General features: G+C 47.2%; 1 protein-coding gene across 7 annotated transcripts in view; it reads left to right on the top strand.

Moving 5' to 3' along the window:
* The window catches only part of RPS6KA2 (ribosomal protein S6 kinase A2), a 375,962-nt gene that overhangs the window by 53,563 nt on the left and 294,637 nt on the right, over window positions 1-27,762 (top strand). For all 7 annotated transcript variants that reach the window (XR_012508489.1, XM_074368009.1, XM_074368013.1 and 4 more), the window contains exons 10-11: window positions 4,304-4,388; window positions 8,397-8,456. Coding sequence is in view for 6 of the 7 variants with exons in the window: in XM_074368009.1 (XP_074224110.1) it covers window positions 4,304-4,388; window positions 8,397-8,456 (145 nt within the window). In the remaining variant the exon portion in view is untranslated. The remainder of the gene's footprint in view (window positions 1-4,303; window positions 4,389-8,396; window positions 8,457-27,762) is intronic.

Genomic DNA, 27,762 nt, shown 5'->3' on the forward strand with positions numbered 1-27,762 from the left:
TGTTTTCTACGTCTATGAGTCTGCCTCTGTTTTGTAAATAAGTTCATTTGTGTCATTATGTTCCATATATGAGTGATATTATATGGTATTTTTCTTTCTCTTTCTGACTTACTTCACTTAGAGTGACGATCTCCAGGTCCATTCGTGTTGCTGCCAATGGCATTGTTTCATTCTTTTCATGGCTGAGTAGTGTTCCATTGTGTAAATACACTACAGCTTCTTTACCCAGCCACGTGTCAGCACATTTAGGCTGTTTCCATGGCTTGCTATCCCATTCGCCCTTCTGTAGGACCCCAGTCCTGATGGATCAGGGCCCCCCCTTCCCCAGTACGATCTCGTGTTCACTAATTACCACCACAGAGACCCTATTTCCAAATAAGGCTCCATCCTGAGGTGGTGGGGGTAGGACATCATCATGAGAATTTTGTGGGCAGAGAGGGCAGGGGAACATACCGTTCAGCCTGTAACAATGGACACCACGCCTTTTTGTTAAGATGAGAATGAGTCTGGTTTGGTTTAGGGGGAATTCTGTGAAACCTGGGAGTGAAAGTCCCAAGGCTGCGGGTCACGTCACTAGACGTGAGTAATTCTCTTCACTTCACAAATCCGTTGGCCACAGCAACCTGAAGGTGGAGCAGCCCGGGGGAAGCGGGTGGGTCACCAAGCATGGAGGTCAAGCCTGCTTTGTCCTCTTGAGCAGCAGGTGACTTGAAATCAGCCGGGGTCTCTTCGAAAAGCACACTATTTTCCTGACCTGAGATCTGGGGCACAGACCCCAGCCACCATTGCTCCCTCTGTTACGCAGACGAGATGGGGAACTTCAGAGCAGCTGGGTCTCAGTGGCAAAAGTGGGGCCTCTTATCAGATTTCCTGACTCCCACTTCTGTTCTGGAGGGTTCCTTTGGTTATGGGAATCCGCAGGGTGAGGGGCCCTCTCCCCTACTCCTGCCCATCTTCCTCTGAGAAGAGACTCCTTTTCAGATTCAAGGGGTGGTGAGCACAGCGCTGGGATTTTCGTTTGCTCAGGAGAGTGCGGAGTTTTACGGCCAGCTCCCACGTCTCATCCCTGCGTGATGGTGACTGGGCTTCCCGAGATCCTTCCCACTGTGTTCACTGCGAAGGGTTTGCTTCATTCAACACCCATTTCAGCAAGCATGCTTCAGCTGCCTCTTGGAAACTGGTGCTTGGAGGTGGTGGGGGGGGTCCTTGGAAATCAGATTCTTTAGGTGTTATTCTTGTTAAAAGAAAGTTGTTCAGGTGTTCTTGGGATGTCGGGTACTCTTGCCCTGTCGCACACAATTTCTTTTTGGTCCTTTATTTGGACCTTTATCCTTTTAGGTATTGGGACGTCATCATTTCCTTTCAGAGAAATGGGCCTCCTGTTGCTCACGCTCCCCAACGCACGCTTTACAAATGGGGCTGATCCCCTCTTGGACCACGTGTATTTTGGAAAGTTGTCTTTTAAATTTTATTTTATTTTTTGTTTCCTAGGTGACCTGTTCTTCCTTCCTCTCCATCCACAGTGCTGGGTACCATATCTGGCCAGGTGGCACCCAGGGAAGTGATGGAGGGAGTGCATTGAGGTGGTTGTTTGCTTTTAAGTAACAATCTTAGGTGTTTCGAGTGCAGCTGTGCAGAGTGAAGGCGGCGTGGGAGTGTGATTGCTGGGCTCCTGGGCTGAAATCTGCCTCGCCCTCCTGACCGGCTCGCTGAGTGCCTTCAGGCTCTCCTGCCTCATCACCAAAGGCAGAATAGAGTCCAGTTTCCTTATTAGTGTCACATGTGCATAGTTTTAAAAAGAGGCATCATGATAAATGATGAACCACATTTTCAGTGATTTCTAAGCCTTATAGGAGCTCTTTTGTGTTTGCAGACGGCTGATCTGTAAGGTTCTCGCCCATCATGGCCCCAGAGCTGGGCACGGTCCTCTCTCTCTGCAGAGGGAGGCAGGCAGCTGGGCCAGTCATGAGAGGCGCACCCAGCGTTCTTTCCTTCCTGGTTCCTCCCTCCAATGAAAGGACCAATGTTCCCCTGCCCCATCTCAGAAAATGGAACTTCAGTTAACGCCCAGTAAGGAATCCTACTTCATTTTTCTCCCTGCTGCCTTCAAGAGCTCCCTGTTCTGTCTTCAGATGGAAAAATCTTTTTTTTTGTGGGGGCGGGTGGTAATTAGGTTTACTTGTTTATTTTATTTTTGGAGGCGGTACTGGGGGTTGAACCCAGGAACTTGTGTATGCTAAGCGTGTGCTCTACCACTTGAGCTATACCCTCCCCACAATATGGAAAAATCCTGACATCTCTTTGGCACTGGGTTTTACATCAGTGATTTCCCTCTCTTTATTACACAAACCCATTTTATTTTACCTGCTTCTACTCTGTGACCTTTTACACTGTGCCCCAGTGAACCTTATTTTGGTGAACCCATTGGGACTCTTCACTCTGCTCTGCCAATCAGTGAATGCCACCTTTGAAAATAAACAATATTGGTATTATTTTTATTTTGACTGGAATTAATTTTTAAGATCCTTACTGGCCCCATTTTGTAGAAAGAAAAACTGACTCTCGTAAATCAGCATTAAGACCAGGACCTCTTCTGTTAATTCTGACTTCACTCGTCTTGTTCTGGAACACGGAGTGGTTGGCATTTGAGCTAGTTTGTTGTTGTGTTGTTTTGTTCTTTGCTAATGAACTGTATTTCTTTGTGAGTTTATAATGATGAAAAAGATAAAGAGATTATTGATAGTTTTTGGATGCAGCAAATCATTTTCTTAGATATTTTTCCCAAAGACAAAGGAATCTGCTATAGAAATGAACACACTTCAGAAGCGACGTTACATTGCATTAAACTTGAACACTGTTTCCCAAAGGAGGGAACCAAAAATCAGACTAGCTTCAGAGATCTGGGGAGATGAATATATTTCCACATGCACATGTCTTTTATTCTAAGAAGAAATGGTGTGAGAAAGAAGACAGAAGAAACCAAAAAAGAAAAAGAAACAGGGAGAGAGGCGCCCCCCTAGAAAGTTGCACTCCTGGTAGGAGACTGAAGTGGTCAGTGCCCCGCTGGAGGCAGCCAGGACCTCGCTTCCGGCTTTGCCCTGGGGCGGGGGCGGGGTGTGGGGGGTGTCTCTGGGCCAGTTCCTCCTCGCCGGTTATCTCCTCTGCGAAGTGGGATAGTAAGGTCCACAGGAGACGGAGAATCAAGAGAAACTGTGCCAGGTGCTCGCGGCATCCTTCCTGGAACTTGACAGACGGTCGCTACAGTACAGTGTTTGAACTAGTGCTTCTCTGACCGAATTCCCTGCCCTGACTTCCGCAGATCCTGCCGGTTGGGAGTTTAAGCAGCGCACCTCCTTGTCATTCCCTCTCCCAGAAACAGCGCGGCGGCCACGTTCCCGGTGCGCCGAGGCCAGGGTCCAGCCTGCAGACAGAGGCTTCGGCTGGAGCCGGACGAGCCTGGGGAGAGGCCGCGGGCGCCGGGCCGGCGCTCCTGGTCTCCCTTTCCGCTTCTCCGAGGGCGTCGTCGTCCTGATGCTTGGGGGGCGGGTGGGGGACGGAGAGGCCGCTGCTCCAGCTGCCCCAGCGCAGCAACTCCGGGATGCGGGGCGCCCCTGAAATACTGATGCAGAGCAGCCCCCTGCACCTGGCCTCCCGCCGCCAGCCCTGGCCCAGCCCCCAGAGGCTGAAGGTGGTCGAGTGGGGTTCCGAGGAGCGAAGGGAGCCCGCAGCGGTGCCCGCGCGGCGCGCTGGGAGCGAGAGGGGCAGACCCCGCCGCGCGCCCCCTCCCCTGCTCCCTCCTCCCAGCCCTCGGTTGCTATGCGGTTTCTATGGCAGCAGCATCCTCAGACCCAACTTTCACCCATCATTTAGAGCCAATTAAGGTAAAATAGTGGGGGAGCGGGGAGGGCGTGGCCTTGGAGGGGGGAGGGGGCGAGGCCGGGAATCCAATCTGATGCCGAGAGCCGTGCGTTCGCTCCGCCAGAGTCGCAGCGCAGACCCGAAGCTGCAGTTCTGTCTCCTCCTCCCTCTTCCCCGCGAGCGAGCGAGGGAGCGGGAAGCAGCCGCCGAGACGGGGCTGGCGGGGAGAGGACACACCGAGCAGCCATATTGCAGACCCCCGCGCCCTCCGCACCCCTGGGGACCGTGCCGGCGCCTGCGGTCGTCCCAGCCTGATTTCGGCCTCACCACCCCCTGCCTCCCAGCGACGCCCGCCTCTGCCTCGGGCGCTGACATCCTGTCTGGCCGTCTCCGTGCTGTTTGGTGCCTCTGATTATTTTCCTTCTTCTTGTCTGTACTTGATCAGAGGGAAAGGAAAGTTTTCCAAAATGCCGATTGCACAGTTGCTGGAGCTATGGAAGAAGATAGAGGTGGAGCCCATGGAAACAGAGGTGAGTACGGAGGAGAAAGAATGCACTTTTCCACAGCATCCTAACTCTGCGGCAAAAGGGCTGTTTACTACAGTGAATTCATATTTATCGAGGGACTGTTGTGTGACAGGGTCTTGGCTGTTTGATGAGCAGAGATGGATAGGCTGTGTTTATACGCACAAGTCAACATTACATACGTGTGTGTACACCCACACACGGCTGTGTGTGGTGTAAATATATGAGTGCAAATGAATGAGCTGAGGAAAAAAATGGTTGCTCTTAAGCCAAACTTCAGGATGCTTCTTAAAGTATGTGTATGCCTTGAAGTAGTCACACGTTTCCAAGCTAATCTGCATCAGTCTGATTTTCGTTCAACAAGTGGCTTAAATAAGACCTCCAGTTGCTACCGTGAATGATGAAACCGGAAGGCAAGCAAATGATGGATTCTTCTTTAAGAAACAGAAGGCATAAAGATAATGCAATCTTAACGGGCTGCGTGGCCCAATACAGAGGACTGGTTGAAGATAAAGGGGAAAGATAACGAAATGAGAGTGTCAGTGGCCCACCCTCGGGGCTGGCTGGAGTGGGAGACACCTCTGACATTACTTAACTGAATGGTCCCCTAGGGACACGGAACTCTCTTTCTTGAAATTTAATTTGCTTAACTCGATTTACAGATGTTCAACATGTATTTTCCTAGAAGAGAAAGTTCCTCAATGTTATTAAACTGATTGAATTATGAGATATACCTGGGCTGTGTTTATAGTGACTGAGGTGGTGTTTATAAGTGGCAAATTTTGATAACATACTAAGGCGTAACAAAATCCAACCTTTAACTTTTGCCTTATCTCCTGTACCCAGCATCAGATCTGTAAGTTCAATTCTTACCATTTTAAGCGCCATTTATTTTTATAGATACATACTATATATTGAGACATTCACAGGACGTAATTTTAAGCTGAATGTGAGAGTCTGTTTTAGAAGAGAACTTACTTACTATTTTATATTTAATCCTTTTTTTGGAAGCCAAAGTAACTCAGTAATGCTTGGAATATATATTGGTCAATGAGGTTGTCGAGCACAGCATAGAAATTAAGCCTAGTTTTCACACGGAACGACGCAGACACACTGCCAGAGAGAAGCACCCAGCTGGAGGGAGTGACCCCCATGTCTTTCCACTGCTTTTGATTTTTTTGTTTCTACAGGATGTCGTTCTTGGCAGTGACGACAGTGCCTTAGAAAGAACCGCTCACTTACCAGGGTGGCCGAGTCAAGTTTTTCTTTTTTTTCCTTTTGAGAAGGATGTGGATTTTTAAAAACTGAAGTAATGACTTGAATGATTAGCCAGATGTCTTGTTCTTATTTCCTGCTGCTTTCTGAACCCCTCCTGGTTACCTGCACTGTGCTTGGGAATCTGCACAGGGCCCCATGAAGGCAGCCCTACTGTCAAGGGAAGATTTGGCCCTGGACTTAGGAGGAATGACCAGAGGGAGAGATGAAGGATGGTCTGAACAAGTTCCTGGGACTCTTGGACCTCACTTCGTGGCCACTGACCCAGGCTCTGAGGAGCCGCTGTGTTTTAAATATTTCTTAGATTGGTTGAAAATAGATCAGCAACAAATATACTCATATTATTTAAAAAATACATCATGATTCTAGAAGGAACTTGCAAACTGGAAGAATCTGATGCAGACTTGGCTGAGAGGCTGCACTGCCTTGCCACCCCACTGAGAAGGCAAATTTTAAAAGTTTTTGAGGTCAATGCATATGCAACATCAAATTTAAAAAATACATTAAATGGCCCTGAAGCAAGAGAAATTTTCTTCAGGCTTCCTGGGTGAATGTTTTAGAATGTTATACCCCGTGGAGTACATAGGTTCAGACAGAGCATTAAGTCCCTATTTATTTGGAACTGAGAAATTAGAGCTCTTTCTACAGAAAAGTTAAACCTGAAATAGTAACCCTGCGATCTTTCAAGTTCTAAGGGAACTTACAAATCCACACGGATGGGAGATCTACCTATTTTGGAACACAGAGGCTGATTTTCTTTTCTAGTTTTGCCCATGTTTTATGTTGTATGAGATTAAAATAACTCACACATCAAGAAATTGGGGTGGAGGGTATAGTTCTGTGGTAGAGTGCCTGCTTAGCACGCACGAGCTTGTGGGTTCAGTCCCCAGAACTTCCATTAAAAAAAATAGGTAAATAAATTAAAAAACTAATTTCCGCCCCAAAAATTTTGGAAGAGAGGGTAAATAGCCAGTGGCAAGCACGAGGTCCTGGGTTCAATCCCCTGTACCTTCATTAAAATAAATAAACAAACCTAATTATCCCCACCAAAACCCCCCAAAATAAAAAACCCTACAAACAAAATAAATAAAACATTAAAAAATTTTAAAAACCTGTTTAAAAAAAAGAAACTGGGCAAAACTAGATGGGATACATTTGACCTCTGACCCCAAGTTAAATGTTGCAAGATCCCTGCATTAAAAAGCAGGTGTGCTTTTTTATGAGAAAATCTGCTACATGATATTAGTGGTTGGATTATCTGCTCTTACATATGTTTAAAGTGACTGATTATTCCTTTTCTAGCAGCTGGCAATCAGCAATCTCAGATTCTAGGTTTCTCCTGCTTTTATGAGTTGCTTCCACTCTGACTTTTCTCATCGGCAGTGAGGGAACTGAACTGAGTTGGATCTGAGGTTCACTGGACTGGAGAATTCTATATATCCTTAAAAAATGTGTCTTTGCTTCAGCCCACAGACCAGGGGAAATTCATTTGACTGTCTAGGGAAAGCATGGTTTCTGAATTGTTTTGAGATACTTTGGAAGGCATATTATACCCATTAATGGGGCGAGTTGACAAGGAAACGTATGCTAATTAAAATCTGGGACCTCCCTAAAATCCCAGAAGAAGCTTGCATCTAAAGAAGCACGTGGTGGTGTGTGAATGGTGTCACAGCAAGTTAAATGCACGTCTTCAAAGCAGGGCTTTTCAAGCACTGCTTTTAGCAGGGTTACAACGCCAAGGGCACGCTCCGGGGGAAGCTGAGGGAAGGCGCCAGTGCTGAGCCAGGCAGCGTGTCAGCCAGCCCACTCAGTTTGTCCACGTCCTTTCAGAGGAGGAAGCGTGATGTTTCCTCCTGGGACGTCATCACGCGTTAGAGAAAGGAAAAGCCCATTTTTGAACAACGCAGATCAAACACGATTCCCTGAGTCACAGTCTCGCTTGGATAATGACAATTCTCTCAGGCTCCTGGGCTGGAAGACGAAGCTGGAAACAGTCATGACAGCAGGTACCTCTGAGTGTCTGCTGGACAGAGCAGGTGCCGGATGCTGGCAGGTGTTACCTCATCGAATTCTCTCCACACTTCTGGGGGCTCGATGCCCTTAGGTTCCTGATTTTATATACAGGGAAGCTGAGGTCCAGGCTGAGCAGTTTGCCTCAGGTCATTAAGTAGTGAGCAGAGCCTCAGACCCAGGCCCTCATATTCTATCCTCAACAAGGCTGTGCTCTAGGTTTTTATGAGCAGGGACCGGAGCCTGTCTGATGTAACTCATTCTCTGAGCTTTGGTCCAAGATGGTGATTTTGTTCCATTCAAATGGGAACAGTTGCAGACGCCTTCCCCCTAACTTCTCTGTTTCCATCCTCACAGCATCAGTCTTTCAGCCCGTGGAGATCCACACCCCCGCCCTCGCCTTTCTGGTCATGGGGTTACGTAAATCACCTGCTTCTCCTTTCAGTCGTGGTATAAGCCACACACACTCGGTTGATCTAGTAATTTGTAGTTGCGGATATAAACACTCATTGCCTGATTTGCCTCCTGTTTTATAAAGGATCTGTCTCAGGCATGACGCATCACAGAGTTTCAAATAAATTCAGGTGGAAAGGAACTTGATGCATTTCCCATGTTCTTTGGTCCTAATACTGAGTATCTAGTTAGTCCTTCTCAAGGATTGCCTGTTTGGGGCTCTTTATAAGAATGTTGTCGTGCTAACGGTTTTTAATGTATATCTTTTGTTATCAGACCACCGAGGAGGATCTGAACCTGGACTCAGAGCCCACCGTAGAAGACACTGCAGAAGAAGTAACTATACATGTTTCATCATTTGGGGCGAAAGTGGGGTGGAGGGGGGAATGGAAGACTGAAATTAGTAGCTCAGGAGCGGGTATTTTGGTGAAATACGTGTGTATTCGTGTATATACATAACAAGCATGAGCACAAATGCGTGCAAATATGTTACGTGCATTTTATAGCCCATAATTTCCCTCAAAAGGGGTACGGAGAACATAGGAATAAAAATTACCAATCAAAGTAAAATTCGTAGTCTTCTGCTGTGGACTGTTTAAAGGGGCAATTGTGTATCATTGTCAGTTAAGACAAGTATGAAGAATGTCCAGTTGGGCATAGAGGCAGTGATAAATAGTTGTACCTGCTGCAGGTTAGGTGATGTAGCTTCTTAAAATGCTTGGTGGTGTGTTGTGGGGGCTGTGGGAGGGGGCAGGTGCAGCCCTGGCAGTGGGCGTGGGAGGAAGTTGGGGGTCCGCAGGATAAGGGCGGAGGGGAAGCGTCAGAGTGGGTCTGGGAGAGGAGCAGGGGTGTGGCTGAGAGGGTGACACCCCCGGGGAACATGGGAAGGAGCAGAGAGGGTTGTCAGCTCAGACTGCCTGTTCCTCTGCTCTTATGCCCGGGAGGCGGGCGCTGACAGCTCTCGCTGAGGAAATGGTGTCGTGGGAGACGGTGTGGCACCAACAAGCACTCTCTGAGGGGACGTTGACATTAAAGAGCTAGATCCAAAGCAGAAGCCGAGCTGCCGTAAAGGAATCCTATTGAAGCAGACATTTTTCCACCCAGCAACTGGCGCCGAGGAAGTTGACAATTAAGGCAATTAGGAGGACTCAGCGACCCGAGTCGCTCAGCCTGCACCACTCAGAACCATGACAGTTGTAACGTCGGCAACTCTGTGGTGAGGTCTGGGGGGCTGGGGGGCGGATCAGCGAGCCGGACGCTGGTGTCACTTCCACCCGGACATGTGCTCACTGCACACGTTTTAAGCCCAGGACCCCTGGATCTTGGGATCATGTGACATAATACAGAGTTAAGTAAAGAAATAAAGCGCGAAGCTGCCTCTTCCTCAGCCGGCGGCCATCCGTTCCCAGCTGTGCTCCTGGCTGAGCCAGTCTCCCGGGTTCTGGAACAGAACATTCAACTGGGAGGTGGCCCTGCGTTGGCCTGTTCCGCGGAGGTCAGAGGGTTGACAGACAGGTGAGCCAGTAACTTTCCAGGAGAGATGGAATTTAACTGGCACCTGCCCGGGGCGGGGCGTGTCCGGAAGGAGCACCTCCCTGCAGATGAACGAGGCCCCAGGCCAGGGTCTCAGAGAACCCAACCCGGGCCGGGCCTGCCACTTTCAATAATGCTTCTCTGGGTGTTTGAGGGAACTCTGATTCCAGGGAACCTTTGCAGGTGACTGTGGTCCTTCGGCCGTTAACTTCAGGAGGCTGGCTCCGAGCCGCACGGCTCACGGTGGTGGCCAAGCTGGCAACACGATTGCTTAGGGACCAGGATACATTCAAGCTGCTTAGTGACTACCTGAATCTGTTCCTTCATGAACAGTATTTCTTAAGACCTCCTAGTCTCAAGTTGTCTCACCCATAACATGTTTGGTGGAAACGTAGATTGTTAATCTGTTGCAGGAAGGCAGTGAGGTCAACCGACCTCTTGGAAGTTATCTTTGCTCACAGTACATGAGGTGGAGGAAGTGATGACTGCCTGATGTCGCCTGGTCCAGATGATGGAAAAGCAGTGTGTCTTTGGTTCTTCATACATGAAGAAAATGTTAGGAGTATTTTGCAGGACACAGTGCAGATGTGCGGATGCTTTTGCGGTGTTTGTGGGGATCCTGACGGTACTGGGAGAGCCAGCTGTTCATGGCTGCTTCTGACAGGTGATGCCGGAGACCCAGCATGCTGGTTTCAGCCCTGCGGCAGATGGATGTCACCGAATCTTTATTGGGCCAGCTTTTCCTTGTACCTGGAGATTTGCGAGGCCTCTGCAACTGACGGATCTGTGGCTCAGATAAATCAGGGAAATCAGATGGCAACCGAACCGGGCGTGAAAGTTTCATGCCTTTTGTCAGTCGGAATGCGTCTGATGACTAAAAAGTCTGATTTAGGGAAAAAAAAAATCATTCAGCTCAACAACAGTTTGCTCATCCTTTCACTGAGCCAAGAACATCGAAAATCTGTGGGCAAAGCTGCGTGCTGGGCGTGGGGTGTAAGGTTAAGTGGGCGTGGCTGGGAGTCCTCCGGTCTCGTAGCGCCTTTCTTAGGCATGGCTTTTGAATGTGGAATGTGCTTCGTGTGTGTGTGTGTGTGAGTGTGTGTACAAGTACAGGACACATTCGGGATATTTGATGCAGTAATATCTCCGCACGTGACCCTCGTTTGATTGTATCTCACAACATGCTCTGTCCAGCCTCTGAAAAAAGAGAGCTAGTGAAGGTCCAGAATAAAAATCGAAAATCAGACAGGAAGTTGGAGTCGGAAGCTGGGTGTTAATGCAACTCACTTTTCCTCACCTCTGCTGAGGGAAAGGCTTCCTCTTTCAGAAAGGCAGTGTCATGCTGGGAATTTGTGTCATAAATTCGCAGGGTGGTGACTCAGTCTCATTTCACTTGACACATCAGAGGTGCTCGCTGTTTATATTCTGAAACAAAAGACAAAAAGCCCCCCTGACTTCTGCAGATCTCATCAGGAGATACTCCTTCAGCTGCTTGGGGCGGGGGGGTTACTGGAAGGGGCTCAGCAGAGAGAAGGTGCTCTGGGGGGGTTGTGGTCCTATTTCCCTGCTCCTTTTGGCGGGTTACGTGAAGCAAAGCCAGCCAGCGTGCCAGGAAATTAGGACACCCAACAGAGTTCAAGTTTAATGCAGATGCCGGTGCCTCGCTGGGCCGGGCCCCTGTAGTGCATAGTGGGGGCCTCTAGAAGTCTGGTCTGGGTGTGACCGCAGCCCGGGATCTGGGAAGCCCGGGGACCGACCCCGCACTGAGAGCCCCATTGCTGCAGGGAGGGCGGGGGACAGGGCGGGGGGGTGGTGGTCAGGTGTCCGCGGCTCCAGGCCGTTTCCATGACAACGCAGACGCTAAGTCTCTAGGCGCCCGCTGCACCTGCTCGTCACTCAGCTTCCTGTCTCTGGGTGTTTTAGACACAGTGCTTTTTAGGCGGGTTTCTGATTGCACAGAACAGCCTGTGGAAGATGTCAGAGCTTGGCGTATGCATTTTCAGAAGTGCTCAGAATTCAGGGTCATGTCTATTAACGAAGACTGCTTTCTTGTCTGGTCGACGTTAGAAGCCAGGTCCAGAGACTCTGTTCTCAGCGTTAGCGTCGTTTCCCCTTACGTCCTCAGCTTTCCCTCAATGCTTCCCTCTCCCCTTAAACTTCTACTCCCGGTTTTCACAGCAGAGACTCTGGCGTCTCTGAGGCAGAGCAGAGCATGGGGAGGGTGGCACGCCCAGGTCTCAGCCATCAGTTAGCAGGAAAGCGCCTTGGGGCCACGGAGCCCTGCCCCCGAGGGCTGTGGTGGGGGGAGGGCAACTCCCGTGGACACGTGAGGATGCTTGAAGCTGTAGTCCCAGCCGCCGGGGCCCTGGCCTCTTCTTGGGGGTTGGGCAGTTCCTCAGGGCTGGTGTTCTGTGATTTCTGAGCATCTGTCAACGTGACCTCCCTCAGTGACCAGCGCCCTGTCTTTGGAGCAGCTGCAGCCTGGATGTCCCCAGTTCTCTGCCAGAGGAGAGGGGCGAGGAGCAGGGCAGGGACAGGATTTGGGGGCACATGGAATCCTTCCTGCTCGAAGGAGAGAACAACCCAAGAGTGTGATCAGGGCCCTCTGACTAAGTCACGGTCACAGCAGGTTCTCACCCAGGCCAGGACAAGCCACCTGCACCCAGGTCGCCTGTACATGCCAACAGGTTGCCTCTTACCTGTACCGCCCCTGGACTCTAGACAGACAGCTTCATTGTTCCTTAAAAACAAGAAAGATGGAAAAAACAATCCAAACTGGATTGAAAAGAAACGAGACAAGAAGAATAATGAAACCTCGGAACTAATAAGGCGATTAAGAGCAGAGCAATTACAGCGTAAAAAGGTGGTTCGTAGTTTTGAGAAGAGATTGATGCTGCGATCTTCCCTGCCTGCTCGTTACCTGCTGTCAACCCGCCTCTGCAGCGCCCACCACGCCTCTGAAGGCTGGTGTTGGCGAAGGCTCAGAGACGGTGTCACTGTTTCCATTTGTGTCCCGTGTTGTCTTCTGTCCAGCAGGAGGCAGGACTCACTTTGATCCTTCCTGAAATTCTAGAAAAGGGCAGTGTAAACACGGTGCACCTTGGAGAAAGGCTGGAATTCCCATCAGTGTTTAAATGCCCCACAGGGTGGGTGAGGGTAACATTGGCTTCACCAAACCGTAGCATTTCTTGGGGCAGATCTGAAGGAAAAGGCACGGTTTTGTGTTGAAAATTGGTACAGCGTGTTTGGTGTGTCAGGGGTAGTTCTTTGCAGGAATCTGCACGAGACCAGAAGTCTGGCTCTTCCCGGCAGCAGACGCCGGCCCTTTGTCTTGCCCCAGTGTCCCTTGAGTGTCGCTGCTCATCACGATGGGCGCATGTAGACGGTGCAGCTATTTTTGGTTTCTTCCATCCTCATCTTCCTGCTTCTGTAACGAAGTCAGTGGTAGCACATTTCCGAGAGTACGTTCTCTCTGAAAATAAATGATTGCTTGGTTGGGGCTAAACATTTTCAAAAACCCCGGGCGCCCACGGGGACCCTGTCCTCCTGTCTCGGCACTGCACACGGGAGGCCACGCTGCCCAGTACTCGGGTGAGCGGAGAGGATCGTTCACATCTTACTCGGTACCAGCTGCAGCCCGTGTGAACATGCCAGTGGCCTGTGTCTTCAGCCTTGGGGAGCAGTGATTTCAGGGATGGTCTCCCCAGGGAAATGGTGCTCACCCTGTCACAGCCAAGAGTAACTGTCTGTGTTGAGATGGTTGCTAAATTGTGAAGCAAAACACCTAATTAAAGCTGCACGTCCCCAGTACTTTAATGCAAAGCAGCAGGTTGGAGGGAGCCATCCGGTCACGTCTGGGTGTCTCTTAGGGCCTCCTGTGTGTGAAGCCCTTAGGAACGGCCCTGCACCGGTCCTGGTTGCGGATGAAACCCAGTGATGCTTCGAAGTAAGAACGCTGCCTTTTCATGTATCTGATTTATATCACCTTCCATCCTTCCTAAGCCCTGGGAAGTGGGAGGGAGGTCTGTTCGTTCCCCAGTTTCCAGGGGATGAAATTGAAGCATCAAAGATGATGTCATTTGCTAACTATAGCCAAGAGCCGAACGAAAAGGAATTTCAGACCAAAGCTTTTTCTACGTTTCTTCTCTTCCTAGAGTCACTGATTCCCCTCAATGTACCTGACATTTCGTGGTTGACTTTAGGCCAGTGGGACCAGGGCCTGGGGTCAAGGCTATGCTCCATCCTCTCCTCTGGATGTAAGACAGCCTTGGAGGAGCGGCGGGGAGCCGGGATGGGCTGGCCCGCTGCCTCGGAGCCACGCCCGAGGCTCAGGAGCAGCGTCTCTGCGGCCAGTCTGTTTCCTGTGGCCGCGGGGACCTCACAGGCCCACCTTGGCACCCTCTCCTTTCCTCTTTCCAAAATTCTCTCTCCTTCTCCCTTCAAATTGGGAAAATACAAAGCTTGCTCCTTTCTTATGTGCAGCCACACAGGGGAGCCTGAGCTACGGGTGCTGGTGGAGGCTGCACACCCCACCCCTGCTTTCCTGACTGGTATCTGTCCTGGGTGGGTTTGTTACTGACCAACAAGAATGACAAAGTCTCTTGTATTTTATGAATACCAAATGGGTAATTTGAGTAGTTCTGGGGAGAGAGGATGTATCTAGACAGAGGAGATTGCCCCCGTCATGGGGCTGCACGTGTGGGCAAGGTTCAAAGAATCAGATAGAAAATTGTGTCGTTTCTTGTCCTTCAGATATTCTGAAGTAACGAAAAGTAAAAGAAAACCAAACAAAACCCTTATCCTGTGTCATAGATGCAGAGGGAGCTGGGTGTGGAGACACAGACTTCGCAATTTATGTGAGTCATAAAAATCTCTAGGGAATCATTAAAACCTTTTTTTCCAAGATGTGGTACCAAAACAGCCCACGGTGCCAAGTGCGTGTCGAGCAAACGCCCAGCTCTCTGCAGGAGACGCCTCCTGCCTCCTCCTCCGCTGCTCTCCTGGCCACCGTCCCGTGGGGGCCCCCCCGGGGGCCTGGGCTCCCACCCCCCACCCCATCCCTAGGTCAGGTCTCCCCTCCCGACTCAGGTAGAGTAAACAGAGCAGCTGCATGGAACTTGTATTCGAAGAAGACAAAAGTAAGGATTCGAAGTCTCTTCGAGGAAATGGTTCTAGAAACATTTATCCAGTGTCTTGACAGACACCTGAATAAGACATACCCTCTCTTTTCCCAGAAATCGCAACTTTTTTGAGGATTCAGATGCATAAATGCCTATTTTTAAAATAATAGGATAAATACAACAAGAGTGTGGTTTCTGGTGTCCTTCCTGAAGTGATGGGAGGTCTCGGGTGTATCCGCAGATTACCTGGGGCACTTCTGCCCCCAGGCCACGCGCCTGGCTCAGGCCAGTCCCCCCCCCCCACTCCCTCCTTAATTCTTTCAGTGGATGAATGTCTGCGGAGGGTGCGGCTGTGCCCGGCTCTGTGGTTCAGATAAACGAGGCAGACGACAGTCTGTGGTGTGGACCTTACGTTTTAGCGTTCTTGCCAGTGAACAGCTAACTAGTAAGCTCATTCTGTCTCGTGGTTACACGCTGTAGGGAAGGGGATGGGGACGGGGATGGTTTTAGCTGAGCGGTGGTTATGGAGGGCCTCCCGGAGCGCGTGGGGTTTAGGCTGGGACTTAAACGATGGGCGGGACCAAGCCCCCTGACCTGGGGGAAGTTGGTTCAGGCGGAGGGAGCCGTAAGGCGGCCTGGGGGGTACAGAGCAGGCAGGCCAGAGGTGAGAGAGGGGCACAGGACACAGGAAATGGACACGGAAACTGGGCAGGTCTTTGGATTTTATTCTGGTTTTCCTGGGGAGCCACTGGGGACTTCTAGGCAGGAAAATGGTGCGATCACATTGGTGTTTTTAAGCACAGTCACTCTGGTGGTCGGGTCCGGAAGCAGGGAGCCCATGGGGAAAGAGTGAAGAGGAGGAGACAGGTAGGGAGGAGCCGCGCTGGCCCCGGCTGGGAGGCAGGGGTGTCCGAGTGCAAAGACGGCTGGCCTCGTGGCTGTGAGGCTGGTCTGGCTTCCTCTAGCTTCGGTCCTGGATTCCTTTCCTGGGCCGATGGGGCAGCTCAGTCAGCAGACGACAGAAAGCAGGCTGGAGGCTGGAAGTCTGAGATCAGGGGTCAGCGAGCGGTTCCTTCTGAGGCTGGCAGGGTGACTCTGCCCCAGTCCTTGGGGTTTCTTGACCTGTGGGCGCATCCCGGCTCTCTGCCTCCGTCGTCACACGGCCTCTCCCTGTGCGCACGCCCGCTTCCCACCTGTCTCCTGATAGGGACACCAGTCAGGCCGGATCGGGACCCACCCTGATCACTCCCATCCTAACTAATTACACCCACAAAGACCCTATTTCCAGATGCGATGAGGTTCTGAGACACTGGGTTGGGGGGATTTAGAGCTTCCACATACCTTTTGGGGACACAGTTCAGCCCATAGCAAAGATGACACTTGGGACACTCGGTTTGTTGGCTTCCTGGATCTGGGTCTCAAAGTTGGCCAGAGACCCTGCTTTTTGAGGGTGTGAACCAAAACCATGTGTCTGCCTGACTGGGTTTCTGTCGCGATTTGGAACAAACTCTCAGAAAAGCCTGATACTCAGAAGTCCGCCCTGGAAGCCGAGCAGCAGCCCGGGGCGGGCTGTGTGAGCGCCGCCTGCCACTGGCTTCCGGACCCTTTCTTCTCCAACCAAGCAACATGGTGGCATCTGTTTTTTGTTAGCATCTGCATTTATTGCTGTGCACAAGTATTTTGCTAGATAAGCGGATAATACTAATTTCATTCAGTTGTACAACTTGTGATCTACTGGGGAGGTAGATTTTGTCCTTTTGTCTGTTAATTATTACGATTTTTAAACAACATCAACTTATAAGCTTCAGTTCTCGAGCGCAGACATCCACAGTGAGTTTCATGGGGCTGAAATCGAGGTGTTGGGAGGCCTGTGTCCCTTGAGGAAACTGTGGGGAGAATCCATTTCCGCATCTCCTCCCACCTCTCAGGCGCCCACATTCCTCGGCTCGCGGCTCTGCCTGCATCTTCAAAGCCAGCAGCGCGGCACCCTCCTTCCTCCCTGACTTCTGCGTCCTCTCTCTGACCGTGATCCATCTGCTGCTCTTTATGAGGACCCTTGTGATTACGTTGGGGTGGCATTCATTTTAAATTGGTAAATTGCGCAACTCAGAAGTCTCCATTATAAGACAAGAAGCAAGTCAGTTTAGTTCATGTTAAGAAAATAACAGTAAATACAAAGTAACTGAACTCTCAGATATGCTATATTTCCCCATTTATCTTCACTCCAGCTTCTTTTAGTTTCCTTAAAAGCTACTATAGGAATAGCAAACATTTATCCACTTGTTTATCTAAGGAATATTTCCTCAGCATCTATCCTGAAAAAGGTAATTTAGACAAAGCACAGTGATGAATGACACACGGCCCCTGGCTCAGGGTGTTTGCTGTGCAGGAGAAGCAGTAGCTACAGGTTGGAGTATACGGCGGTAAAGTCATGCAGCGACGCAGAAGGGCACCTTGAGCAAAACTACCAAGATACAGGGACAAAAGAATAAAGACACAAGGGAAAGATCACGGTGACTTAGCACCTGGCAGCTCAGCCAGGTGGGCATGTTAGTTTCTGACTGCTGCTGTAACGAAGGACCGCATACAGTGGCTTAAAGCAACAAGAATTTATCCTCTTACAGTTCTGGAGGCCAGCAGTCCTAAAATCCAGGTGTTGGCAGGGCAGCGTTTCATTTCCAGAATCGTTTCCTTGCTTTCTCCAGCCTCTAGAGATGCCTGAATTCCTTGACCCCCTTTCCCTTCAGCAGTGGCCTCTCTTCCCATCATCCGATCCTCCTGCCGCCCTTCTGTAAGGATCCCTGTGATATTAAACCCTCCATAGAATCCAGGGCAATCTCCCCATCTCAGGACCCATCCCACATCCACACTTCACTTAAACACATCACAAGGCTCCTTTGCCACGAAGGTAGCATTGCCGCTCCGGTGTCACCACGCGGAGGTCTCTGGGCACCACTGTGCTTCCCATCATGGTGCTACCCCTTTGGGGCGACTGGCCGGGTCTCCTCACACGTGGTAAGCAGAGGACTGGAGAAGGACCGCTGTGTGTTCAGAGCCATAAGGGACGTAACAAGAAAATGTCATGCATACTTCTAGGTTGGGTCCTGATCTGAATGAGCCAGCTGTAAAGCATCTTTCTTGTGACAATTGGGTGATTTTGAAGGAGGACTAGGTAACATTTTTGTTGATTTTTTTTGTTAATATTTTTTGCTAAAGTATTTTCAGGTGAAGTTTGTAAACCATACATTTCACTCCTAAATATTTCAATATGCCTTTCTCAAAAACAAGAACATTTTCTTCCATCACCACGACACCCATTGTGACTGACAGGTTGGTGTTTGCGTTCTGCCTTCCCCAGAACTGCTGAGTTAGGAAGGTCAAAAGCACTTCACTTTATAAGCTAAAAGCTACCCACCCTTCTCTCCATGTCATTTTACTTCCTTGAAAAAAAATCAATTTAGCTAAATTGTACCTCTGTTGGACAGGGCATTGATTTCTCGCTGTTAATTTTAACAAAGAGCAGTGGCTGCTGACCTCCTCATGTGAGGCTTTTAAAGATGTAGATAGTCAGCCTGTGACTCAGGCATTTTGCGTCTACCACATGGGGACTTGGGGCTGGGGGCCTGGAGCCTCTGACGACTCCTCACGCATGCAGAGTCCACGTGGTTTTTGGGTGCCTTGAAGGCAGGAGTGAGAACTTACTCTTAAGCTAATTGTGAATTAGGACAAATTCTGCTTCTTGACTGTCATTTCTCACATGGCAGTGTTACGTAGTTCTGAAGGGGAAAATTCGCGGATAGATTGTTGGTAAAAAGCAAGCAAGCAAACAAGTAACAGCAAAGTGCTCTGGCGTTCCGGTTCCGGCGTTCCGGTTCCACTCAGGGTGTGGAGGAACGCAGAGCATATGGTCAACAGCGAGGAAAACCAGGCAGCCCTGGACCTGGCAGAGAGAGCAAGGCAGCGGGGGACTTGCTCCTAAAGGATGACAAGCCCCTTCGGGGAGGGCTGGGACAGGATCTGCTCCACCTGGGGCAGAGAGCAGGCAGGAGACGCAGCTGCCATGAAAGTGGGTCAGGAGAAAAAGGCCGAGCGCGGGCTGGTGCACCAGGCTGGAGTGCAGGGTCCCAGGCCCAGGGAGCCCCCCCCCCCCGCATGTGTCCTTTCCCGGCCTTCACTGGTGATACATGAAAAAGACTGAGGGCAGGGCCTGACCTGAGGGAGCCCTTCAGTGTGCACAGCACGATCTCCCACCAACACAGGATGCAAAAGCCTAAGCCGCTGCAAGGGGAGGAAGCCCTGCCACCCTCAGGCCCGGGTGGACCTTGCCTGTGGGAGGGTGTAGACACGAAAGCCAACGGCGCAGACAGGGTCAGGATCGCCTCCCTGCTCCAGCTTCTATGCATTGGCAGTAAAAATTGGAAATTGAAATTAAAATGTTATAGCATCCCAACCCTATAATGCGGAGGGATAAAGCTAACCAAATATATGCAAGGTTTGTATCCTGAAAACTATAAAACACTGCTGAGAGATAAGGAGGGCCTAAGTTTATGAGGAGATAACTATTTCATGGATAGGAAGACTCAATATTAGGTGTTCATTTTCAAAAAGTGACTTTTGAGGTTCAATGCAATGCCAGCTAAAATCCTGGCAGGTGTTTCCCCCTCTAAATACAATTTATTTTTTAGAGCAGTTTTAGGATCACAGCAAAATTGAGCAGAAATTACAGAAAGTTCCAAATACCTCCTGCCCCACACCTGCACAGCCTCCCCTACTATCAGTGCCCCCCACCAGAGTGGGACTTTTGCTGCAATTGTTGAACCTACATTGACACATCATAATCACCCGAAGTCCACAGTTTGTGTTGGGGTCATTGTTGGTTTTGTACATTCTGTGGGTTTGGGCAAATGTAGAATGATGTGTATTCTCATAATATCATACAGAGTATTTTCACTGCCCTAATAACCCTCTGCTTATTTGTCCCTCCCTCCCTGGAAGTCACTGATGTTTTTACTGTCTCCACAGTTTTACCTTTTCCAGAATGTCATGTAGCTGGAATCACATAGTGTATAGCGTTTTCAGATTGGCTTCTTTAACTTAGTAACATACTTGTAAGGCTCCTCCATGTCTCTTCATGGCTTGATAGTTTGTTTCTTTTTGGTGCTGAGTTAGATTCCATTGTCTGGATGTGCCACGGTGTCCTTCTCCATTCACCTACTGAAGGACATCTTGGTTGCTTCCAAGTTTTAGCAGTTATGAATAAAGTTGCTATGGTTTGTGTGGACATAAGTTTTCAACTCCTTTGCATAAATACCAAGGAGTATAATTGCTAGATCATGTTATAAGAGTTTAGTTTTGTAAAAAAAACTACCAAACTGTCTTCCAAAGTGGCTGTGCCATTTTGCACTCCCACCAGCAATGAATGAGAGTTCCAGTTGCTCCACATCCTTGTCAGCATTTGGTATTGTCAGCATTTTGGATTTTGGCCATTCTAATCGTTTTGTAGTGATATCTTATTGTTTTAATTTGCATTTATCTGATGCTGTATGATGTTGTCAGCATTTTGGATTTTGGCCATTCTAATCGTTTTGTAGTGATATCTTATTGTTTTAATTTGCATTTATCTGATGCTGTATGATGGGAGCATCTTTTCATATGCTTATTTGCCTGTATATCTTTTTTGGTGAGGTGTCTGTTCAAATCTTTTTTAGTTGAGTTCACTTTCTCACTGTTGAGTTTTATGAGTTTTTGCATATTTTATCAGATATGTGTTATCTCACCATCTGCAACTTGTTTCTCATTCCTTTGATGGTATCTTTCACAGAACAGGAAGAAAAAGTTTAAGGAAGTCCAGCTTATCAGTTACTTCTTTCATGGGCCATGCTTTTGGTGTTGTGTCTGAAGACTTGCTGTTATGCCCAAGGTCATCTGGATTTCTACTGTGTTATTTCCTAGGGTGTGCAGCTGTTCCAGTACCATTTGTTGAAAAGATTTCTTTGCTTCGTTGTATTGCCTTTGCCCCTTTGTCAAAGATCAGCTGACTGTCTTTATGGATCTATTTCTGGGCTCTCTGTTCTGTTCCACTGATCTATTTGTTTATTCTTTTGCCTATAACACACTGTGTTAATTATTATATCTTTATGGTAAGTCTTAAAGTCAGATTCTGTCAGTCCTCCAGTTTTATTCTTCTTTAATATTGTGTTGGCTGTTTTGGGTCTTTTGCCACTCCATGTAAATGTTATAATTAGTTGTCAATATCCACAAAATAACATACTCATAATTTTAAAAATAATTAATTAAAATAATAATTAGTAATTTGCTTTATTGCTTTTTTTCTTATTTAGCCTGGCGAGTGGCTTATTGATTGTTTTTATAGAAAACAACTTTTGGTTTCTTTGATTTTTCTCTGTTGATTTTCTGTTTTCAATTTTGTTTCTTTTCTAATTTTTATTATTCATTTTCTTCTGCTTACTTCGGATTTCATTTGCTCTTTTATCCCTAGTTCACAAAGTAGAAACTTAGATGACTTTAGATCTTCTTCTCTAACATATGCATTTGTTGCTGTAAATTTCCCTCTAAGCATTGTTTTCTCTGCATCCCACAAAATTTAACAAGTTGTATTTTCATTTTCACTTAATTAAAAATATTTTTGGAATTTTCTTGAGATTTCTTTTTTGACCCATGTCATTACTGAGAAGTGTGTTGTTTAATCTCCAAGTGTTAATGAATTTTTCAGCTTTCTATTCTTGGTTCCATTATGGTCTGGGAGTAGACATTGTATGATTTCTGTTCTTTTAAATTTCTTAAGTTGTTTTATGGCTCAAAATGTAGCCTATCTTGGTGCATATTTCATATGAACTGGAGAAGAATGTGTGTTATGCTGTTGTTGGACAAAGCAGTCTATAGATGTCAATTATATTATTTGACTGATGGTGCTGTTGAGTTCAGCTATGTCCTTACTGATTTCCTGATTGTTGGATCTGTCCGTTTCTGATAGAGGGCATTGAAGTCTCCAACTATGATAGTGGATTCCTCTCTCTTTGGAATTGTTAGTTTTTGCCTCAACATCATTAGTCTCTTGGGAAGTGCAAATTAAAACCACAAGGAAATATCACTACATACCCGGTAAAATTTAAAGTCTGACAATATCAAGTTCTTGAAAAGTTGTGGAGCAACTGGAACTCTCTTACACTGTTGGCGGGAATGCAAAATGATACAGATTGCGGATGGTGGAATCTCTGCTGTTCCTGATGCTTTCCTTTGTTGAGTAAGGATGGTCTCCTTTCATGGAAGTAACCTTAGTGTTCATTGACAGATGACTGGATAAACAAGATGTGGTATACACATACAATGGAATATTACTCAGCCATAAAAAAGAATGAAATAATACCATTTGCAGCAACATGGGTGGACCTAGAGATTATCATACTAAGTGAAGTAAGTCAGAGAAAGACAGATATCATATGATATCACTTACATGTGGAATCTAAAAGAGTGATACAAGTGAACTTACAGACATAGAAAACAAAACTTATGATTATCAAAGGGGGAAGGGTTGGGGAGGGATAAATTAGGAGTTTGGGATTAACATATACACACTACTATATGTAAAACAGATAAACAACAAGGACCTACTGTATAATGCAGGGAACTGTATTCAGTATCTTATAATAACCTACAATGGAAAATAACCTGAAAAAGAATATATGTATATGTATATGTATATATATGTATATGTATAACTGAATCACTTTGCTATGCACCTGAAACTAATACAACATTGTAAGTCAATTATACATCCTTCAATTAAAAAAAAAAAAAAAGGTCTCTTTGGCCAGACCACCTGGCTGTCAGTGTATTTCACGCCTTCTCAGCCACGTGCCCCTCTCTGTGCCCCTTCAGTTGCATCATGAGTAGGTGAGGATAACCTGTGTCTACTGCATCTCTGTGAGAATCAAATGAGCTAATTCTGTGTGAGTGCTTGGCTAACAGGTGCATGCAGTACGCACTCAGTAAATGATCTCTCTTAAGGTTATTGGCATTATCATGGAAGAAAAATCTTGCTGAACATCTTAATTAGGCAAATTAAATTACTCTTACCTAAGAGAGCACGCTGTTTTCAAATACCTTGGCAAGATCTATTTACAATGAGACATTTTAATGTGAAAGTTATAAATAAATTCTGTGCTTTAAGGCATCATGGACAAAGTTTTGGCTGAACAATGCTTTCCCAGAACTTACTTCCTTTAATTATGAGGGTTTGAAAGCAATAAAGGACCATTTAGAAAATATTATGTATTAGTCATGGTTTTTATTAATTCAGAGCATTCGTTTATCCACTTAGTTCAAATTAAAGATAGTGAACATTCAAAGACAAAAGTTGACTAACACATCTGTCAATTTTCTGGTTCTTATACATTTTTTAATGCTTAAATTGTGGGACGCTTCAACTTGCCTGACACGCTTTTTGGGACTTGTTGAGGTTCAGAAAAATTTTGTTTTCAAGATGATTTAGTTTCTCTTGAGATAAGCTGGCCTGACAGAGAGCACACCTGTGCGATTCCCACGTTTGGACTATTCCTGTGTGTTGTGTTATTGTCTCCAGAGGCAGACGTGGTGCACGAGGGGCCGTCCAAGTCTAGACTCTAGGGTGTTCGGAACTGGATTCATACTGGATTCAATTCAAATCCTGGCTTGGCTCCTACTAGTTTGAGTAAGTCCAAGTATGTACGAGCAGTCTCGATTTCTACTCCAGCTCCGCTGGATAATGCCCCGGAGTCATGCTCAGCTTGTCCAGGTCTGACTCATCTTGATCCTCTTTCTGTCTGCTCTCGGCCAGCAGATGCCATCACCACTGTTTTCTTCCTGTTCACCCTCTTTCCTTTAATCATGAAAAATATTCCCAAGTCTCTCAAGGCCAAACCAGAGATCTGGTATGCGCCTTATATTCTGTATCTGTCACACTGTGCAGCCAGCTCATTGCTGTGTACACAGTTCCCGCCTATTTACCCATCTGTCCATCCGTCTGTCTATTTATCTATCCATCCACCCAGTATTATCTATCCATCCATCGTCTATCTATGTGTCTATCATCTATATGTCATCTGTGTGTGTATCCATCCATCCATTATTTACCTATTCATCCATTATCTATCTGCAGTATCTATTATCTATATATCCATCATCTGTGTATCTACCCATCTATCCATCTATTATCCATTCATCCATCCATCTTTCCATCTATTTATCTATGTATCTATCTATTAATCCATCTTCCACCTACCCACTCCCAGGTAATCACACATGTATGTGATTGTGTGTTTATATGTATGTATATCTGGTGGAGTGTAACTTGTTTGAAATAATTCCTTTTGTAGTTGCCATTCTCAGCTTTGGAATTTCTCCCTGTAGCCTTTTGCTCCATGACTAGGCACAGGGAAGACGAGGATGAGCACTGCAGGGAAAAGGGAAGAGAGCGTGTGCTCCCAGGGAACTCCCACCAGGAGTGTGAAGCCTCTTCTGTGGGAAGCACATGCCTGTCCAGAGGTGCAGGGAAGAGCAAGAGAGTCAACCCGAAGGCCCTTTGTTCTCCTTTTCCTTAGAGTTGATCAATTTTTTTGTCAGGGGGAGGAGGAGGTGTGATGGTTGCGTAGAAACATGCAAAGATGCTTCAGGGTAAATTCAAGGGAGAGGCATGTTCCTTGCCTCTCCTGGCTGTGCCTAGAGAGTCCACAGGCTTCTTTAGAGAAGCCCTGTGGCCATGGTCTCCATGGGTCCAACATGGCTGAGGAGGGGTCCCAAGGGAATAGATCTGTGCCAGGGCCTCTGGTTTTGGTGCTGAAACTCAGACTCTGAGATGAACACTGCCTTCCAGGAGGCTTCACAGGAGTGCAAGGGTGAAAGGAGAGTCAGGCAGAGGGAGACGTTGTCTATATATGCAGCCATGACAGGGGCTTCACCAATCCTAACTGGGAGGGAGGAGACCAGGTCATCATGCCCCACTGCTGGATGTGGAATGCTCCAGGAAGGGGGTGAGGTTTGGGTGAGGGGCTTCTCTTAGCTGAAGGCAAGTCCCCAGAGGGTTTCAGTACTCCCGGCAGCTGGAGGGATGTCGGCTCCCATCCTGCCGGGGTGGGGCTGGCGATCTGGACAGCATACCCCTGCATCTGCAGTCAGGCTCTTGGTGACGTCATGGCTCCAGGGAGACCCTTCCTTATAGAAGTAACAGCCCAACTGCGTGGCATGGTCCAGCTCCAAGGAAGGAGAGGCGCTGGCCAGGGGCTTTTAGTGGTCAGGGCTCTGCTGAGATGGAAGTAGTGCAGGAAAGGGTTCTAGTCTGGAAGAGACGGGGTAAAAAGAAAGAATACCACAAATCTCAAATATAAGATAGTAAAATTCAACACAGGAGTCAGGATGAAAGGTCGTGGTTCTGGGATCCCACCCCAGGCCTTGAGAAGGGAGGTGAGGCAGCCACAGAAATTCCAGATCTGCTTTCAGGATCTAGAGCTGTGAGAACGGATGCTGAGTGGATGAAAGTGTCAGATCTCACAACGAGAAGCACAGCTGTGGGAATGCATCTTAGTGTGAATTCGCTGAACTGTGCCTCTCGGACAACAATCCGTATTTCACTTGCCTTGCAGAAGGATGTCCATGAACCTGGTATATATTATTTCTTGTATACATATTGAGAGAGATGTTTTATACTTTGGATCAATGATGGCATTATTTGATGGAGGATATTTTTAAAATTGTAGTTAAATACACATAAAATTTACTCTTAACCATTTTAAAGTGTACAGTTCAGTGGCATTAAGTACATTCACATTGTTGTGCAACCATCACCACCACCCATCCAGAGAACATTTTTTACTTTGCAAAACTGAAACTCTGTGCCCATTAAACAGTAACTCTCCATTCCCTCTTCCTTCAGCCCACCCCTCACCCTCCTTCCATAGAGAAAGACACCATTCTACTTCCTGTCTCTGTGATTTTGACCACTCTGGGTGCCTCGTGTGAGATCATATGGTAGTTGACCTTTTGTGACTGGCTTGTATCACTTAGCACAATGTCTTCTTGGTTCATCCATGCTGTTATATGCGTCAGAATTCCCTTCCTTTTTAAGGCTGAATAATATTCCATTGTATGTCTGTATCACATTATTATTAATCTATTAATCTATTGATGGACAGATTGGGTTCCTTCTATCTTTTGGCTATTTTGAGTAATGCTGCTGTGAACATGGCTTTACAAATATTTGTTTGAATCTCTACTTTCTCTTCTTTTGTGAATATACCCAGAAGTGAAATTGATGGACCATATGATAATTATATTTAAAGAATTTTGAAGAATCTCCATACTGTTTTTTGCAACAGCTGCACTATTTTACATTTCCACCAACAGCACACAAGTGTTCTAATTTCTCCATATCCTTGCACTTTTGTTTTTTTCTGGTTTTTTTTTTTTTTTAATAGTAGCCATCCTAATGGGTGTGAGGTGGTATCTCTTTGGGATTTGAGTTGCATTTCTGTAATGATTGGAGATTGGAGCATCTTCTCACGTGCTTGTTGACCATTTGTATGTCTTTTTTGGAGAAATGCCTACTGAAGTCTCCTGCCCATTTTTAATTGGAATTTTTATTGTTGAGTAGTAGGGATTCTTCAGCATTCTGGATATTAACCTCTTTTCTGATACATGATTTACAAGTATTCTCTCCCATTCCATAGGCTGCTTTTTCACTCTGTTGATTGTATCCTTTGATACTCAGAAGTTTCAAGTTTTAAATTTCCGTGTAATCCAACATATCTGTTCTTCTTCATTGCTATTCTTTTGGCATCATAGCCAAGAAATCATTGCCAAATTGAATGCCATGAAGCTTTCCCCATTTTCTTCTTTAGAGTTTCATAGTTTTAGGTTTTATGCTTAGGTCTTTGATCTTTTTTGAGTCTATTTTTGTATATGGTGTAAGGGAAGGCTCCAACTTCTTTCTTGCACACGGACATCTCATTTCCCCAGTACCGTTTGTTGAATCAGTGATGTCACTTTTTAAGGTACTTTGAACATTTTTGTCTCTGGCCTTCCTAAATTTTTATGGGATACATTCATTCCCATAAGTGAAGCACTTGCTCCACTCCTGCCATGGAAAAAGTAAAAGCAAAAAGAATTTTGGAAGAAAGGCTCAGGGGAAAGGCAGAGTATCGGGTGAATCCAAGTGGTTTGACATGTCGCCCTGCAGACTGTGTTATGAGAGCATCTTGCTTGAATTCTGTCCCAGGGGTAGGTTAGGGTGTGGAGTCCAGGAAGAGGGGGACGAAGGGCAGGCTGGTGGAGTCGCCTTTTGTGCGAACCTGGCTGTTGGGTGCCGATTCTGCTCCCACACGCCGTGGCCGTCAGAGGAGTCCCCGCCGGTAACGATGTGGGCTGAGGCTGGAACGGGATGGATGAGCACTTGGCGTCACGTGCTGACTTAAAGTGCTGTTCTTCTCCATCGTTAGGTTTTATCTGTGGGGTTTGTTTTTCCCCCAGCGTCTTTCCGTGGTTCCAGGTACCAAATTCTGATAGAGACGTGCAGATGCATGTCTCTTCTGTGGAATATATGCATCTGTGTGGTTCTTAAATATGTTTACATCTAACCTACATTCCATGAGGAATTTGACCCACCTCATTAGCAATGCTCCCAGCACAGGGGACTAAACTAAAAGCTGGGTCAAGGAAATGAAGGCAGAAGAGTGAAACAAAAGATAAATAGGTACCAGCCTGTCTCCCCAGTTGTTAAAGGTGGACTTAGAATTCACCTCTGAGCTGCCTAGAGGTAGAGGCAAAAAGGGCAATATGATCCGTTATCCAATTGAGAGCATCTACACGTGAAAACACAAGAGAAACCAAGAATATAGTCTTCGGTAGAGCTGTGGTCTGAGGCTGATTCTTCCTTTATGTGCCCAGCAGGGTAGCCTGAATAACCCAGTGGGTGTCACTCTCAGAAATAAATCCCCGTG

This window comes from Camelus bactrianus, chromosome 8 (genome assembly GCF_048773025.1).
Source record: "Camelus bactrianus isolate YW-2024 breed Bactrian camel chromosome 8, ASM4877302v1, whole genome shotgun sequence".
NCBI classification, from domain to species: Eukaryota; Metazoa; Chordata; class Mammalia; order Artiodactyla; family Camelidae; genus Camelus; species Camelus bactrianus.